The sequence below is a fragment of the Cydia strobilella genome, chromosome 13 (assembly GCF_947568885.1).
Source record: "Cydia strobilella chromosome 13, ilCydStro3.1, whole genome shotgun sequence".
NCBI classification, from domain to species: Eukaryota; Metazoa; Arthropoda; class Insecta; order Lepidoptera; family Tortricidae; genus Cydia; species Cydia strobilella.
In genome coordinates this window covers 5,721,080-5,740,346 of record NC_086053.1, presented here as the reverse complement: position 1 = coordinate 5,740,346, position 19,267 = coordinate 5,721,080, and the positions used below count along the sequence as shown (strand labels likewise).

Genomic DNA, 19,267 nt, shown 5'->3' with positions numbered 1-19,267 from the left:
GAGCGACGTGACAAGCGATTAAACGGTGGTTTATCCACTTTTAAGTAAGGAATTGATTTAAGAGTACTTTATCAACACAATGGTTTCCATTCCAAAGTCCCTAACACTTTAAGCATACCTTACGCACCCAAACCGGTAAGTATCTTAGATTATAGACTGAACGAGTTCATTATCATGTTAATTATTAATGGCAAAGTTACTTATTTATGGCTATTTCTTACCTCATAGCGACATTGCTGCCGTCTATAACGATGTGTCGCAGCGGGCTGCGATCTAGCGGCGGATCGGGCTCCACAGGCGGCGACGGTGACAACGGCCGAGGGGGTTGCTTAGAAGCGAGCTTGATGAGTTCTGCTAGAAGCTCATTCCGTGGCGGGTCAGGCCCGAGCCGTTGCAGCGCCGTGCGCGCGAGACGCTCCGAGTAGCCCAGCTTTAAAGCAAACTCGATTTTAGCCTGAGGACAATTAAATGGAACGTAAACGACAGAAAATGAATTTTTCACAATTTTTGTACAGCCCAAAACTATTACGGCGGGACTTGTTTTGTTTTAATCAATTTATATATGGAATAACCAGAAATTGGCCCCTGATGTCAAAAGGCCTATATGTTTTCCAACATTCGATAATATTAACTGTAAAATTTTATTTCAATCAATATCAATTAACAGTATTAGATTATTTTAAACCGGGTCACTCACGTATTATTAAGTCGAATAGCTCGAACATGTTTCGGTCCAATATAATTTTTATAGTTAAAATCAATTAACAGGTTTTCTCTTAGATATGAAACTGCAAGTATGAACTTTAATTAATTGTAAAAGATAAATTGCGAATTATCAAGGTGGACTTTCGAATTTGCGTTCAATTGCGATTTATCAAATGCATGCATGCAAACAACAAAAAAATTATATATTTCTTTGTTCGGGGTTCATCATTATTCGTCAACCAATCTGACATAGGTATAGTTAGACCAAGAAAGTCTGCAGAGAATTCGACAGCACACGCAGTGCCAGTCCAGTGTTATTTATACGTCATAAAATCATACAAGTTTAACGTTTAAAATAACAGTCTCTGCGGACTTTTCTTGATTTGACTCTACCTACATTTCGTGGAGAGATGAAGAAATGCGTATACATAGTAACGCTCTAATATGTAACTGATAAACAGCAACTAGTAAGTATAAAACGTAGTTATTACCAGTTCAATTAATTTAGGCCATGCCGGCTTCGCCCGCATGTGGACGTTACGAGCGAGTGTGATGAAATGAAACAATGCAATTCTACGTGCTGTTGCAATCTAATCTAATAAGTAATACCCGGTAGGTATACACATGTCGGGCCAACGCAAATCAAACTTAAGGACGCAAGACGCAATGAAGCGTTGGACTTGATGGAGGGTATTAGTAAGCGATGTTGCTATATCGTTCGCCGTCCCTTAGATTAGCCTATATTGGCTTAGTTAGCTCAATATTATCAATATGTGCAGTATAGTGTACCCTAACTGCATAACTCTGCATAAGGTTACGGTCGAACCACACCACATACGAATGCAGCACGGTTCCATTTCACTGCCGGAAACGCGCATAGGTAGAATAATATTCACTGAGATAATGGCAAATTCGCTGTGCAACTGTTTAGCACAATGTGTATTCGTAGAATAAAAGTAATGTCCCATCTGTTTAACAATTCCATACATTACAACCGTCACGGCGGCACGTGGGAAGTTGGAAACCATGCTGCACACTTTCGTATCAGGTGTGGTTCGGCCTAATCCAAACTAACATTCACAGATACCCGTAACTTCTATAATTCTTTATCTATCACGATATCATATTATAAGAATAGATAAAGCAAAAACATTACACTCTTTTTTTCTTTGGGCAGTCGTGTAAAAAGGGGTCATCAATTAATTACGTCACACGTTTAGGGGGAAGGAGGGGGTCAAGAAAATGTGACATGGGGAGACACAAACTTTGTGACGTCACTAACTTCATTAAATTTGTAGCCGAAAATTGTTTTGATTTTTTGTATTCGCGGTACAGTTAAATAACTAGTTTTTGCATCATTTTATTCGTACAATTTTTATTCCTAATCAGTTTCGTGTCATATAAAAAAAATCCTAATATTGCTATTATTAAAATAATATTTCATTCGAATTGCTGACTTTGTTGAAAACAAGATTGCCAAATATGTGACATCACACCACACTTTGCCAAATGTGACCAGGTGTGACAAGGAGGGGGGTCAAAAAATCATGAAATTCGTGTGGTGTAATTTATGGATGACCCCACACCCTATATTATTACTTAGTTTATATCGCATACCTGGCATTTCCTGTTTATTGTGTTAGTGTCCGACTACGCTACGTTTTCATGCCAAGTGGCAACCTCGATAGCGCAATGCGGATTGAGGACTTACCACACACCTCAATTATTGTATGTTATAAAACTTATAAATCGTCAGGTGATAGCCAAAACTCACTAATTACTAAAAAATAATTAAACAAAAATCAACCTTATTTTAGTACCAATATGGTTCACTATGGCTATGAACTTGTGGTGGTAATTAGTGAGTTTTGGTTGTCACCTGACGAAATATTGTATTTCTTATTTTAAAAACACTCAAAAATCGAATCTTACCAGTACCAACAATAAAACCTAGATGGTTCATTTTTTTATGCCTCGCCACTGGTTTAAAAATTAAATGGCATTCTTACAATTTAGTACCCACCGGGCTACCGGGAAAACTCGGGCAAACTAATTATTTTCAAAATGAACCCTAGCTTAATCGAGGTGTTTTCATACGCCCCCTCCATCGCCATTGCTGGAGCCGTTTTCGAGAAATTATTAAAAACTATATGCAAATGAAAAAATATGATATATTATTTGCCGCTACCGTATAACATTTTTTTTAGTAAATTAACTTGGTACGAGTATTTATCTCAGAGCTGCCCTAATCACGATTTCTCAATTTGCAATCGGAATGCTTCTCGTATCACTAATTTATTTATTGCTTCCTGTAGTGGGAAGTCGAGATCGAGACCGGTATAACGCAATCCACTGGCAATTAAATCTTGTATCACGTTCAATCAACTCCATATTCAACGAAGTTAGGAATAGTAATCCAAAAGAAATACTCGAATACAGTTGAGAGGTGCCCTTATTATGAAAAGGCAGCTTTAGTTTCCACTAAACGCAGACAACGTAGTTGTGAATTAAAAGGATATTATATCAGCTGAGCCCCTTCTCAGATTTGACTTATAGGTAAATACGTATCTCCGTTGCGCTGACATGGCTGCCGGGAACGGCTTCTGAGATTAGTGCGATACGGACAATTGCAGCTCAGGCGAAAAATCCTGAGTAAAAATCTCAGAAATCGAGGTTTCGTTCTCGACATTTTCCTCCTCCAAAACTTTCGTAACGAAATTTTGATTATTGCGTTTATTCTTGCTGATTTTGTATGCTAGGCGTCTGCTTACGGCATATTTTTGTTTAGACGTTTTTAGCGCTGTTCTTGGTTCTTATAAAAACAAGAATACCTATATAAAAAAACCGGCTAAGTGCGAGTCGGACTCAGAGCGCACTCGGTAGCGGCAACAGAAATACATCATCTATGAAAATTTCGACTGTCTAGCTATCACGGTTCATGAGATACAGCCTGGTGACGGACAGACGGACAGCGGAGTCTTAGTAATAGGGTCCCGTTTTTACCCTTTGGGTAGGGAACCCTAAAAAAACTAAACATACCTATCTAGTGCCTACAGACACAGATACTGGTAATATATGGAACTCATATAAAAAAAAAACATCTAGGGCCGAAATAAAGAGAGGAAAATGGCGAGAACGTTTGTATGGAAAAATTACCACTAATGTAACCTCTTAAGAAGTATCTTATCTTGCAAAATACGGCAATAAATCAGCAAACCGGTATTCATTGAGAAGCTACATTTATGACAGCGTAGACACAATGGCTTGAATTGTTTTAATAATACCCCGAATACTCGTTACTTTGTTTGTATCGAGGAATACACATGAAATGAAAGTATTTAACGTATTAACGTTAAGCCTTGACTTAAGTATAGATAAGCGTCGCGTCGCGTTTTTTACGCGATTAAGTCCCGTCGTTGTGAATCATATTGAGTAAAAATCGTGAAAGTTTAAATTAGTGATTTATAGATAAGAGTTTAGACAGACTATCAGACAGGTATTGAAATTAGGAGAATCTGCAATTTCATGAATTTTATGGAGATACACCCAAGAATAATGAAAACGTCTTTTTACATAGAAAAAAAAATGTGTTGTATATCTGTTTAGTTTTGACATAATTATAAATCATGAGGATCTTTCTGTCATGAAGTTGCAGATAAGATTTCTACATTTTCACTGAATAGATAAGATTCAGCTTACCCTGGGTGGCTGTAGAAACTCACCTGGTAGGCTGCGGGGGCGGCGGACCGAGGGTGACGTAAGTACTCCGCGAACTCTGCCGCGAGCGTGTCCTACGGGGTGCGAGATGGCCGCTCTCATCCTCGCACTCCGAGTCGTAGCTGGAGTCCTTGCCACACCTGCCCCAGGAATGACCACATATTGTAACTCACCTGGTTAGGCTGCAGGGGCGGCGGACCGAGCGTGACATACTCCGCAAACTCTGCCGCGAGCGTGTCCGACGGGGTGCGAGACGCGGCGCGATGGCCGCTCTCATCCTCGCATTCCGAGTCGTAGCTGGAGTCCTCGCCACGCTCGCCTGCCCAGCCAAGGGATGACTCCACATATTTCTGGAACAAAAATAACAAAGTTACTCTAAAGATATTAAGTCTAGGAACGGTATAAGGCGATGTCAATAAGGATCAACTTGGTTTGCCCGAAAACGGAGGCTATTGAAGGTGCCTATAGACCAGAAGCAATGTTGAGCAACTAAAAATATTTAAGAAGAAAACCTCGACATGTTCTTAAAATTGTAACAACTCGCTTTGTATTGCGTCAGGACTTCTTAGTCAATGGAACTTCATACAATTCCTAACAACAATGTCCGCAAGGTTTTCAAATGACATTGTTGTACCAATAAGTGAGATCTAGCTAGCACACACAACGCAAAGACGTAGGTACGTCGGAATAACCGTCCTTCAGATAGATAGCCAGTGCAGAGCCTAGAACATAATTCATAATAATCTAGGTGAACAAACGCTAACAAAATCGACCTCTAGAAAATAATTAATACTCATTAATTAATTAATTATTATTTTTACAGTACATATGATGCTACTTTCTCGCACAAGTGCGTAAAGAGCACTTTTCGTGCATATGTCGAAAGTTTAAAGGGCCATATGTACTGCTCCCTGCGGTCGTGTTTTAATTTATCGCCACTCGTTTCGAATTTCCTCTTTTCCGCACTTGTATCGTAAATAACTATTAATCAATTCACTATCATAAAAATGTGTGTTATACCACCGTACACCGTATTTAAGGTTAAAAAATGTTCTAAGGATTGATAGAAAGGGCGAAGAACAATCTACCAACAATTCAATATTATTGCAAAGAAAGTGCTAGAGAATTTGCTGCAGAATAATGTTGTCATATTCGGCACGCGCAAAACCCACAGCGTATTTTTGCGCAAGTGCGAATGCTGTCAAAGACTCGACAATTGCTTTACGCAACGTTACCAGGCCGTGTTTTTTGTTCTTCTAGCCGACTGTGAGTGCTGATGAGTCAAACGTATATTCGAACCAGGCAGTGTCAAGTGTGTTCTCCTGATACCTACGCAAGCAAGGTTGTTACGGATCTTAAGATTACAGTTAAGTTGGTTCGCCTGAGATTGCGTCTCAGCAGGCCTCAGTGAGCAACGCACGGCCTACGTTGCCGCTGTCTCCTATGTGACGCGCGTGGAATAATTCACACGCTGCGGTTTCCATTTCGCCGTATCCATGAGACAATGAGTTTGGGAAACCCCCATCAAGAAAATAATTGACATAATTTATTCTAAGTCGCAAGAATGTTTTTTTTAAATTGCCGATGCCGCCTGATGAAGTGTGCGCATGGGATATTTAAAAAACCACTATAATATTGAAATAGTACATTTCGATGCTAGTGCGGAAAATATGTCATTACGGCACGAGTACCGAGATATGAATATTATGAATGACGGGACGAGTGAAGCACGTGTATCGAACGACGTTTTTTTAATACAGTTGCGAAAAAATAAGAAAAACAACAAGTAAGGAATAAAAACAATATTGAATGTTGCCTTTGGAAACTTAACTTGCAGTAAGAAAAAACGCTTCTTCTTTGACAGGCATTTCGGCAGCTGTTCCTACCTCTACCTTCCATAGCTATTCCGTTCCATTCAGACAACTTATTAAGAACGGTTCTTCAATGTTAAAAAATAAACGTGTTATAATGATTAAGAGGTAAGTAATAAAATATGAAATATGTATATTTTTCGTTTTCTTACATTAACAGTAGGTTTTTATGTTGGTTACGGCGTTTAAAGGAAACTAATATTAACACTCATTAATAAGAAGTCATGAATTAGAACAAGTATAAATTAAAAAAAAAATGGAAAAGTAAAAAGCACTAGTTCGCGAATACCAACTTTCAGCACGCTTAACAGCTACGTAAAGTAGCACTTTTTGAGCAACTGTGGATAAAAATCAATTAAGTGTCTTATTGAGACATTAGCTTTAATGAAAATGTGTATTTCTTATGTCCGTTAGGTAAATGTCGCAAGTCATTAGTAGAGGGTCAGATTAGGTGTGTTAAGGGCGTCTAATAGAAGATTGCCTCTCATAACGAATTCTAAGAAACAAACCTCGTACTAAATGATGTATTATACGTGGTAGGTTAGGTTATCTGCAAAAGATATCTCTTTAATAAATCTAATCATTTGTTCTGGCTGTTCACTATTTTGTGTTCTCCGTGCCGTTCCGTTTTCAGTTATTTAATGGTTATTTATCTTATCATTACGTTGACTGTGTTATAAAAATATGTTTACTGTATCAACCATTATAGCACAAATATAGCTTTTTAATCGGTTTCACGTACCGTGACCAAAGTAATTAATAAGCAGATTTTACGTTACAGCCGGCACTGCGGACAGGGTCAGGGGGCCGACGAAGCGGATCTACAGATGATCATTGACCTTTGCGTGTGCGCAACGCCAGACCATACCGGTTGTCATTCATTATTTGACCATTTTTTTTCTACAACCTATAAAAGATCCGCATAATATTTCTACAGAGTTCCTCGTGTTGAATAAATAATAAATTTCAATACTAATTTAAATTATCGAAGTCGACCTATAATTGATCCATTCAGAGCATCAGCTTCTCTAAACAAAGTTATCGTGAGAGTTTTGAATGATTCACGGTTAGTTTCACTAGACTTATATTGACCGGGATATGGACCGTGATTACCTTTAGTATTGTTTTTGAGCTCCCGATATGTCGACGCAGTTACATACAAAAACAATACAAAGGTAATCACAGTCCATATCCAGTATTCTTATTACAGCAAAATAAATTGATTTATTGATTGATATCCCGGTCAATATAAGTCTAGTGAAACTTATCGTGAATTTGAGAAGTAAAATAAGAATAACAGGTATCCTACAATTTCTCAAATGTAAAAATAATATAGTAAGGGTAATAATTACGGTTATTTCAGGAGCCGCATGTTTTATGAAAACATTACCAAATGAAAATAATGATATTTGTACAGGTAGCAATATCACTTTTGACGAGTTCTGTCGATTCCCCGTGGATCCCATTGCCATAGGTTTAGTTCTGACAAAAATGGACCGGCACCTACGATTGGGATTACTTTGGAAATTTATTAAAACTTTAGACTCCCTTTGGGGGCGTTGAAAACGAAAAGTTAGTCATAGCCGCTACATCCGCGTCGGGTCCTAGTTGGCTGCGATACAAAGTTTAGATAGTATTGGTAGGTGTACCGTGTACCCATGCCACGCCAGTTCGATATCCATTGGAGTGAAGCATTAGGTCAGCAACCAGGATCTGCAAATATTTACTCAACTCAAAACACACAAACACATCCGCTTGTAGGTGCAAATTCTTAAAATATTTATTTAACAAAGGTTTTTTCAACAGAAACTAAATGCAATAAAAAATCTTATTTAATGCTCTAAGTTTAAGTAATCTTAAGTGTTTGCAATTTTGTTAATTCCTTAATAATGAACAAAATACGACCAACCAACCAACTAAACCAACTTTAGTAAAAATAAAGGGTCAGGAACACAGAATTATTTTAGTAGCTGTGTGACCTTATAAACATCAACTACTTTGAAAAGGTCTCAGTAGGGCTTTGAAGTGGGGATCACATCCGGAAAGCCGCACGGAAACGGCCCGCCTACCTGCAGCCGGATGCTACTTTCTAAAAGAATATGGTGCGCGCGGGCAACGAATGAGACCGATCCGTGTTTCTCCGCGGCGAATTGATAGAAAATTATAGCTCCGTGTTGAACGGAGATGGGATTTTTAGGTGATGCCTCCGGTTTACGGTCAGAAGTGGGACGAATGATATGCCTAATCATATTTAACATTTAACTCTAAATTTCATTTCATACTTTTCAAAGTCAAAGTCAATATATTCTTTATTCAAATAGGCCTAGCAACAAGCAATTGTCTAGTTTTACAAATATTACCTTAATCTAAATATCAAAGCAATTTATTGATGCAGTTATTATTGTTCTTAAAAACATTGAATTATTATAGATATGTCAAACTTAATAATAAGAATTTCACAAAAGGATCGTAAACACCAAAATTGTATAAAAAAATACTAGTCTAGAAACTTTCTAGAATAAAAATCTAAATGTCAAAAAATATGGATTATTAGGTATCATTGAATTGTCAATTTCATCATTATTAACATAATAATAAATAAATAATTATTTTCAATCACTCTTAATCCCACGGTGTTTCATCATATGTAGTCTTGTGTGCTATAACAGGCTTTAGAGATAAGCTTACGTTTTACATAATTTTTAAATTTATTAACAGACAATTCAGTGATTTTTTGCAATGACTTTTTGATTGATTTTCAATTCTATAACAATTTAAGTATAGGTTACTTTAGCTTTGAAAATGGGTGATAATTTGTTAACATTTATTTGAAAAAGAAGTCAAAGGTTGAACTAAGGATTCTCGGCGGCTCTTTTTATTTAGGTAAGAGGTCCTCTTGAACCACCGACTTTTTGAACCAACCACAATAATGTGTAAAAGTGTCATTGTAATATTGAAGGTTTTGTTTTTGTTAAGGAAATGTTTTATTAGTAGAAATCTAATATAGGGAAGAAATAAGCAGACTAATTGATGAAAATTATTACCTCGCATAATTTATTAGCGCCTCCATCATCATCAATTCATGAGATATACTAATGATAAATCAACAAGTATACCTAAGCAGTTCACGATTTGCTAAAAACGTCACGATGAGAAGAAACATAAATTTTACCATAGGTAATTCTGTGTCGCTAACTTTATTCATACGCGTTGCGTCATCGACCGTCGGTCAGGTGATTTATATTATAGGGGTCATCTTAAGATATTGATCGTTGTGCTCTATAATAAAAAGAGGAAGAATACCTAGACAAGATTGACATATCAAAATCAAACTTACATATTTGTCTCATGTAATTATCACCATGGACAATTATCTAGCAGAGTTATCAAGATACTGTAGATTTGTATCCTTACTGAACAAAATACATATGCAACTATGGATGCAAATGAAAAACGATGTTTTGCGACGCAATGGTTTGACAAAACAGGGTGCGGAAGATGCATAGTTACCTATAGCCTCCACAAAGTGAAGGGATAATTATAAAAGCCTGATTCCGAAGCAGTAGCTGAGTAGTGAGTATGTAACTAGAATAAACGTAAAAATGCGGACAGATAGAGAATTATAAGATCATTGACACTATGAGAATGAGATAATCTGACGGACAGTCACGACGAAAATGTCAAGGTTCAGTTTTTTCTATCTTGGCTACGGAACCCTAAAAACAGAATCAATGGCCTTATAATTCACAAATATACAAGTCTTCAAAGACAGAAAGGTTTGCTACGAAATTAAATTAGTAAAATTAGAATTATCTGTTTCTGTGGACCACTAATGTCAAAAAGAAGTACCTACTTAGGGCGGCATCGGCGGCATATTGCAACCCTCATAGGGTACAAAACATTACGACGTAAAGAATCTAGAATTTCCTGGATTCAACGGGCAGTAGTCACAATAGATCACTGCTTGTTCGACGTGGCACTCAAAGGCCCACAACACCCCAATAATAATAAATAATAGTAGAATTAAAATATCATTTGCTACCTTCATATCTCTAGACAAACGATTTGTCTTGATCACTATCACAAATTCTTGAATAATCCTGTCTACGACCGAAACAATGCCGGTCCTGTCGTTTATTTAATTTCCTTATAGTATTCAGTATTCACACGCTAAAAATCCCACGGTTTTACCACATAGGCTTCCTCTTGTAAACAATTGTCGGAAACATATTTTTTTTAAAGATATTGGTAGGCCACCCAAACCTAGTCTTTACTCTTTACCGTGACATCTTGTAATTTTGATGTAGTAAAATGCTTAAGAATAATTTCAAAGATTTCATGTGAATTGAATATTTTTTGTAAGAACATGTGTCGTGATATCTGTGATCGTATTAATTATTAATCGACAGTGGAACAACTCTTCACAATAAGTCATTATGAGACGACTCCTTAAAACTGACGTTTCAGCACTTTCAACACAGAATAAATAATAGTACTACGTACAGAAGGCTCACTGTATAACAAAACCCCTGTTTACGTGTGTTTATAGGTTGTACGGGTTTTGTATTGGACATATTATATATACTTATATGATATTATATATACTTATGCGTGGTCAGCTTTTTTGGCATTGTTCCTGCAACCAGCTGCGATGCAGTGTTTACTTGCTTTAGTAATACTTGTATGCGACACCAGATCTGGTGACGGCCGCGGGAAATAATACCACAAGTTAACAGCCTGAGACATTTTGAGTCATTATTTAAAAAAAAAGGGGACTTTATAAGACTGGTAAGGCACATCGTATCAGTTTATATGAGCAGTAAAAAATTACATCGGTTAATGAAATAAATACGATAAAGGTTAACGGAGGCTACTCGCATTTATTTATTTATGAATGATCAGAAGCCGTTAAACAGTTGGTTTAGCGCTCTTAAATTACACGTTTATGCAAACAGTTGTGTAGCAATTGTTCTAGGCAATGTCGAGTCCTTTAAATTATGATACCAACAAGTCAATGAATATTAATGCTTTTGTTGAGATGCCTGAAGCCAGTTTACCGAGAGAGGTCGATGAATTGTTTTAACAATTAGTACACTACAAAATGGACAGCTAAATGTTGATTGACGGCGTATCGAATTATGGTCTTAAGATTCTCTTACGAGTCTTAAAGGATCAGGGATCAAATTTTAGTACTTTAAATTTAGACTCATAACATAAGTCTATTTACTACCTAGACTCAGTTTATTGACTGTACAATTAAAAGACTTCCGAGAATTTTCATTATTTGAGTCCTTATTAGTTAGAGTTGATTTATTCTTAAAGTGTGACTCTATAATCCTTTTTAGCTAATCAACTCCTTCATCTTTTAGTAATGGAGATCATTGTACATGAAGACAGCACAATGCTTGACTTGAAAAAATGTTTTGATAAGTAGATAATTGAGATTTTTTTAAATTACCAATTGGTGGACTACAAAAAAGACAACTACCAAAACGTTTAGTTTAAATGCCCCAATAAGCGACCCGAATAAATGTCTTAAAAAACGAAATACAGTCTTAAAATTGATTATTTCAAATATGTGCTGCTGTGCTTCTATAAGTGAAACGTACGAAGGTTTCCAGTTTTATTTGTTCTCGTATTCACAAAGGAATGAATTTTGTTATACTAGGTACAAATCATCGATAAGAATATAGAACGGTAGTGACTTTGCTTTATGCATATAAAAAATAAGCTCTAACTTGTTTTTGCACTCGTATTTAATTATGAAACAAAACAAGCCTGCGTTTGTAATTATAAGCAAATTGCGCGTTAAGTTAAGAGTGAATTTATGTGTGACGTGTTCAGATAGCAATGACGTCAGTAATTAGAACAACTGTTAACAAGATAAATGTTTATGTGCCCGCTTTCAATTTGTTTACATAAGATAAATACGCTAATGTATAATAATATTCTATATTTTCGCAATAAATACCTACATCGCTAATAGATTAAGATTTGAATAGGATGTTAGTATTATCGAATAGTAATTTCATACATCCGTAAACGTTCACCTAGTTTTCATGGCCACTGATATGTATGTATGTACAACAGCTGATATGGGCATCTAATCTCATGAAATAATTCGTTGTTGCTTAGAGACGTTTACCTACAGCATAGAGTAACTTATACTAGAGCGGTACTGTCATAGTAAATTTTGTAACCCCAGTAAATTCACTGCCATCTGTCGACACACTTTAAAACTAAAAATGAAGATTTATAAAAATACGATAGAATGTATTTAAATATAGATAAATGATTTTTTTTATTTGCATTAATAATTTTTATGATTTTAACCCATGTTCTTTCACTGATATGCGTTAAAATTGTTAAATAACAAACGAAACCGTCAACGCCATCTATTCGACTGTAGGCCAAAACTAGTAGCGCCCTCTGAACGAGAATCAAATTTTCTTGATTTTCGAGGCACGTTTTTTCCTTAGACTGTATCTATCTATTACGGAGTTATAGCTATCTTTGCCTACAGCCTACAGTCAAGGTCTAAGACATCGAAGCGACCAACATAGCATAGTTAATGTGTACGCCACCAAATTGTTTAATATTAATGACAACTCGCCGTCAACCTGCTTAATATAACATTATGTAGGGAGAAAAAGCGCATAGGAAGCGGGAAAACGGAAGAAAACAATGAAAAAGGTGCACAAGGGACTGAAGAAAAGTAACGTGTTAGTTTTGCCGTCATAAATGCCACGCAGTGCAGAGCATAAGATAAGAGCACGTTAGCACAATGCGAAGCTCGTTTGGTATAAAGATAAAAGAGTATCTATATGTATTAAGTAGGTGGAATTTATCTATACACATGCAATAAAAAATATTCTAACGTATCTATTGAGAAAAAATATGTTTTTACCACACCAACTGGTAAAGGCTCTCTTGATTGTTCAAAAACGTATGCGAAAGTTGCATTCTATCCACATATTATTAAATTGTAAAACGGGACTTAATCGCGTATTTAAGTTTTACCTCCGACGTTTCGAGGACTTCGTTGTCCCCGTGGTCTCGGAGAAAACTGGCTAAAGTTGACATCAACATCTAGCTGCGCGAGTCCCATTTTACAATTTAATAATGTGTAGAAACCGTGAAAGTTTAAATCAGTGTTTTATCCACATGTTAGGCAAAGTAATGTGATGCAAATTTTGAGTTTTTTCCTTATGATGGCTGGTAGAATTGACTTATAAATGTTGATTTTGAATGAAAAATGTTTAATAACGTACATTTAGATATGATTTGGTTTGATTTTGTATGATATTTTACAGTGGACTTTCCTGGCGTTGGTGTGGTAAATTTTTTTGTGTTTCACTCGGTGGCAAAATTTGTTTAACCCTCGTGCCTTGATATCTAATACTAACCAGCATAATAGTGTAGTGAACTTTAGCGTTAGTCATTTGCAATGCAATTAAGATTATTAAAATTATTAAGGTATTGACAATTGGACACCCAACAAAGTGAACTCTTGAGCTGCACCATCGCGTAGGTATTAAGCGAGTTTACACAAACAACACACAGTAACAATTTAGCTGTTTTCTCCAGCCACAGCCCTATTAATCTGCGTCTGCGGTCCAGTTTCTATTGCATTAAAATTAATAGGTTTCGCCAGTAAACAAGTTCAGCGCACGTCTGATTACAGCCAGTTCCGTTTGTGGAGAAATTCTATCATACGTTTGAGCAGAGATAAGAGTGGGGTGGTTGCGATTGGTCGACGCCACCTCGTGCGATGTGGCGTCACGGCGCCGGACCAACAGGATGCCCTCGCGACACACTTATACAATATAAACACAAACACCCCAGACTGCTGATAACCGAGTGCCAAAGCGTTGGCCGAAATAGGGTTGTTGACACATGTTGAATTTTAAAACTAAATCTAGGTAACAAATACATAGAAAATGAGCAATTAACACAATAAATTGGAAACATAAAAATATATGGGAATAATAAAAAAGTACAAGACCTCAAAGTTTCAAATAGGAAAAAAATATTATACCATTCGATTCCTTACATTTTATTAAAAAAACATTTTATTTATTTATTTTAAACTTTATTGCACAGTAAGAATATACAGTGACAAAAGGCGGACTTAATGCTACACGGCATTCTCTACCAGTCAACCTTTAGGCCAAACAGAGAAGCATAGTTGGTGCGGGGTATGTAAAGAACACTAAAACTAAATGCTTTAATAGACACAAATATAAATGTAATATGTAGATAAAATAAATATATACAACAATAAATATATAAATATAAATAAATATATATATATATATATATATGTACCTGCTACTAAATTTCAACGCATAAAATAGAGTTGAGTCCAGTTGAGTACTGTACAGCAACAATATACATAAACGCAATATTTCACCGACAAATCGCAATTTTCTAGTTTTCCATACATCGAAACGGCTTCCAAGCAATAGCGACGTTACAAGGTGACGTCACGGTGTATTGCCATTTTGTTAGAAGTGTTTCGTCAGTAAAGTGCGGGTGCCAGACTTTGACCATCGTTTTTGACCTTTGTATTGCTTCAAGACAATGGGTCTCATACAGATATTTGATCCTCAAAACAAACCTGATCGACTGATACCATTAATAAAAAATTGTGAAATACCCTATTGATACTTGAGTTTTATTGTGATTCTTATATGAAAGCAGTTCATCTAATCGCAATAGCAGCTGTTATATATATATAATTTTTAAGAAAAAAAAAACAGACTTCAATGGGGGATGCCGTTGAAAGGTTACTTATTGTTGATGGTGCACTTCAGACAATGAAATGAAAAAGACAGCATCTTTTGCCTAACTAAAATGAGGTAAAACCACCCACGTTTCTAGTAGCATTTCTTTTCTATAAGGGTCATAGTTCTAACCTAACCTAACCCAATGTTCTGATAGCATTTCGTTTCTGTAAGGGTCACAGTTCTAACCTAACCTAACTCACTTTTCTGATAGCAGTTCGGTTCTGTGAGGATCGCAGTTCAAAAAAAAGTCCAGGTCCAAGTTTGGGTCTGGGTCCATACCGAAGAGAATAAATCGCCAAACGTGAACTATGTGTCGTTGAAGAGTTCCATTCTGATCATCATCAGCAGTTCCACTTCATCAAATTTCACTTTTCTATGTAAAAGCTGGATTTGTTGATGAAAATACGAAAATCACTATATGTATGCCTTTCTCATTTGAGGAGTTCCCTCGATTCCTCATGGATCCCATCATCAGAACTCGAGCTTGACAAAAATGTGTCTTGAAAACCTAACTTGCTTACCAATCATAACGAAGAGGACAAATCGCCAAACGTGAACTATGCGTCGTTAAAGAGTTCCATTCTGATATTTCTGATCATCATCAGCAGCTACACTTCATCAAATGTCACTTTTTTAAATGGAAATGCTGGATTTGTTGATGAAAATACAAAAATCACTATATGTATGCCTTTCACATTTGAGGAGTTCCCTCGATTCCTCATGGATGCCATCATCAGAACTCGAGCTTGACAAAAATGTGTCTTGAAAACCTAACTTGCTTACCAATCATAACGAAGAGGACAAATCGCCAAACGTGAACTATGCGTCATTGAAGAGTTCCGTTCTGATCATCATCAGCAGTTCCACTTCATCAAATGTCACTTTTTTATATGTAAATGCTTGATTTGTTGGTGAAAATACTAAAATCACTATATGTATGCCTTTAACATTTGAGGAGTTCCCTCGATTCCTCATGGATCTCATCATCAGAACTGCGTTTTGACCAAAACGGGACCAATCTGTATGTATATACTTACAATCAAAAAAAGAATTTTCAAAATCGGTCCAGAAATGACGGAGTTATGGAGTAACAAACATAAAAAAAAAAAAAAGAAAAAAAAACATACAACCGAATTGATAACCTCCTCCTTTTGAAATCTTGAAGTCGGTTAAAAATTGGATTTAGATAGACAGTAACAACTTAGTAAGTTCATTCGTTCTCTCGATGGCAAAACGTTCTCGAAAATTTTAGAACAAAATTCGCAATAATACGTTAATCGCTATTGTCATTCGTTATAAAAAATATAAATTAGTCATATTGAAGGACATGTGTCATCCTTGCAATGATTTCATTACGACTTGTCTTTTGTTTTGCAACTAGGACGTCGTAATTCTTGGAAGTTTTTGTTAATGTTTGCGTGCGACAACGTACGAGTCAAGTCTAAACAGCTGACTGGGTTTACTATGGTAACTGTAACGTTAATTTAAACGTTCTTTTTACGTAATCTAGCCAACAGACTGGTTTCACGGATATTTGGAAATTATCCGGAGCAAATCGTCACTGTAACAGGAAACATAGTCGCAGAGGGGCCATGTTTGTCCTCCACTTTAGCAAAAGATCATTGCCGATTGCATTAGATAATCATAAATAATCTTTATTAAAAACAGTATTAAAAATAATGAATGCCATATAAAGAATGATTAGGATTATCTGTTAGTTTTTCGATCTTATGATATACTCGTAACACATGTCCACAAAAAACTGTCAAAAGTTTACTACAGGCTTCAGCGGACGTTACAGTTACATATCCGTCTTGACCGGTTTTTATTTGTCAACGGTACGCAAGTGGGCCTCGGTTGAGCCGCAAGCTACCTATTGATATTCGTTACATCACGGCATAATCATACCGGATACACTTGATACGTTCCAACCAACATTAGAAGGTTGCTAAGCCACTCTTTTTATACTTTATTTTCAGATTCGGTGGATTAGGAGTCATTATCGGGATTTCTGATTGTCATCTAATCGCAGGAAGGTTAGTCTTTCAACAATGGGATCCGTGTTGTCTGATTGGAAGATGAGGCCACTTATGACAAATTGATAAAAACATGTTAAAGTGGATTTCGTGCAAGATAAAGGATGAGCAGGTACTCTACTTGTACAAAGGTTACTTTAACTAGTTGGATGTGTGATTCACTCTGATATGCAAAATAAGCTGATCTTTATGAATACGTCAATGCGGAGATAAATAGGCAAGCTGCCGAGATATCTTAATAGTTTTTACTATAAAAGGAGCGACTGTATCAACTTCATGTAAATGTAATGAACAGAAAGGAATGGATAGTTTGCCAAGTTCTAATTTAAAAAACAGTACCTATGTTTTCTGTTTGATGTTTCTGTAGTCTTAAATTTTGAAATAAAAAAACGTTTCCTTTATAAGTTTTGGAGTTGGAGCTTGAAATGCCGAGAAAAGGTCGATTAAGTGATTTTATTAATTGACAAAAGGATATCATTCCAACAAATCATCGGATAATTGGATTGTAGAGCTTTCGGAATACCGCAAGGTACTCTACTGGGACCACAACATTATCAAGCAAAACATAAGTAAGTACGAGTCACAAACAAAACAAAATCATTGATTGTAATCATTGATCGGATGCCGCGGATAACGAGCGATTATATATCACCGGCGCCGGTGAAAGTCGCCATTATACTACCGGTACCGGACCTGCGACACATCACACGACTGATAAACACATTAAACATTAATTAACATGACTTTCACGGAACGCTACAAAAACATTGTAAAAACACGGCGCCGGCGACGGAGCATACCATCTTGTCAGATGACACGCTACGATAATTGGAATAAACATTCGAAGAATCGTCAACACACGCACAGCACAAAACTCACAAGATGACCAGCTCCTCGAGCATCCTTTAGCAATCCCAATGGTTCAAAACACTGTCTTCGCTGTCATAACCATATGACGTTAATTTCACAACAGCCGGCTACTTCCGGGTACGTTATGTCGGTCGTGAATGAATACGTTACATCCGGCTGGGGCGAGCGTGACATGAGGTTAATCCGGTTATTCATAAGGGATGATTTCGCGCTCACCTGGGTGTCAGTAGCGTACATAATAAATGTGTGTGTGTGCGAGAAAGTACGGCATGACCGCGGAGGCGGCTTGTCGCGGCGAGACTGCGCGTGCGCGAGATATCGGCCGGCGCAGCGCGCGCGCCGTCGGTGAAGGGGGGCAGCCAGATCCGGGTTGCGACTCGCGCGTAGGGATACCATTTATTTCTTTACAAACAGACATTTCGCCAAAGATGTCCGGGTGCCCATTGTTTGCCGAGTTGCCGACACAGTTGAAATCGTCAATGTATAATTCATGAACGTTAGAGAATGAATTAGAACTAAAATAAAAGAGCGTGGTTTTTTACAAGATTTTAAGAAAACAGAAAAAATATAGGTAATTTTGCTAAAGACACGGAAAAACAATGATGAGTTGACGAGGCGTTTATGCCAATAATGTCGTTGTAGTTGATATAATGACATAAAAGTAAATCGCCTTTTAATCTATTTCAATTCTTACTCCACTTCTATGGAACGCAGAAAACTCATTTTATACCCTAAAACTATTGACTCTTTAGGTATAATTTATACCCTAAAACGTTTACAGACTTTTCTGTATAAAGATTTGATTGAGCGCATAGTGGATTAAATGGTTTTTACAATCGCAGCAATCGAGGCGTTAAATGGTAACCCTAGTGGCGCCCGCCCACTGCAGCGCGGGTGGGCCCGACGCAGCCTGTAGGCTGTCCTGGCGATGCATCCGTCCACAACCTCACATCCGGAGTTATCCTCATTACCCATGTTACTGGTGAACACAGTGGTTCTCCCACTGCAGTGCGGGTGAACCCGTCAACTACTGATAATGCGTCCGGAAACTATCTTATCATCACGTAACCGTATTTGTTGACCGCAGTGGTTCAATGCACCGCTGGTGGCCTATGCGCCCTAGTGGTGCATTCGGAAATGGCTTCACAATCTCACATCTGGTGTCAATCTGACGTATCCATGCCACTGGTGACATTACTAGTTGGCGTAAAGCAGAACGGGTGAGCTGAGCTCCCGATGCAGGCAATGCTAATTTGGGGTGCTACGGACAGGAAACCTC

General features: G+C 37.1%; 1 protein-coding gene across 2 annotated transcripts in view; it reads right to left on the bottom strand.

Annotated features, from left to right (window-relative positions):
* Positions 1–19,267, bottom strand: part of LOC134746551 (probable ribonuclease ZC3H12B) — a 28,499-nt gene that overhangs the window by 2,428 nt on the left and 6,804 nt on the right. The window contains exons 1-3 of one of the 2 annotated variants that reach the window (XM_063680964.1): positions 18,205–18,399; positions 4,596–4,772; positions 222–454 (exon numbers count right to left, since the gene is read on the bottom strand). In XM_063680964.1, coding sequence (XP_063537034.1) covers positions 222–454; positions 4,596–4,772; positions 18,205–18,384 — 590 coding nt within the window. In that variant the 5' untranslated portion in view covers positions 18,385–18,399. Of the gene's footprint in view, positions 1–221; positions 455–4,595; positions 4,773–18,204; positions 18,400–19,267 lie in introns of those variants that run through there. The other variant, XM_063680963.1, reaches the window with a different exon arrangement.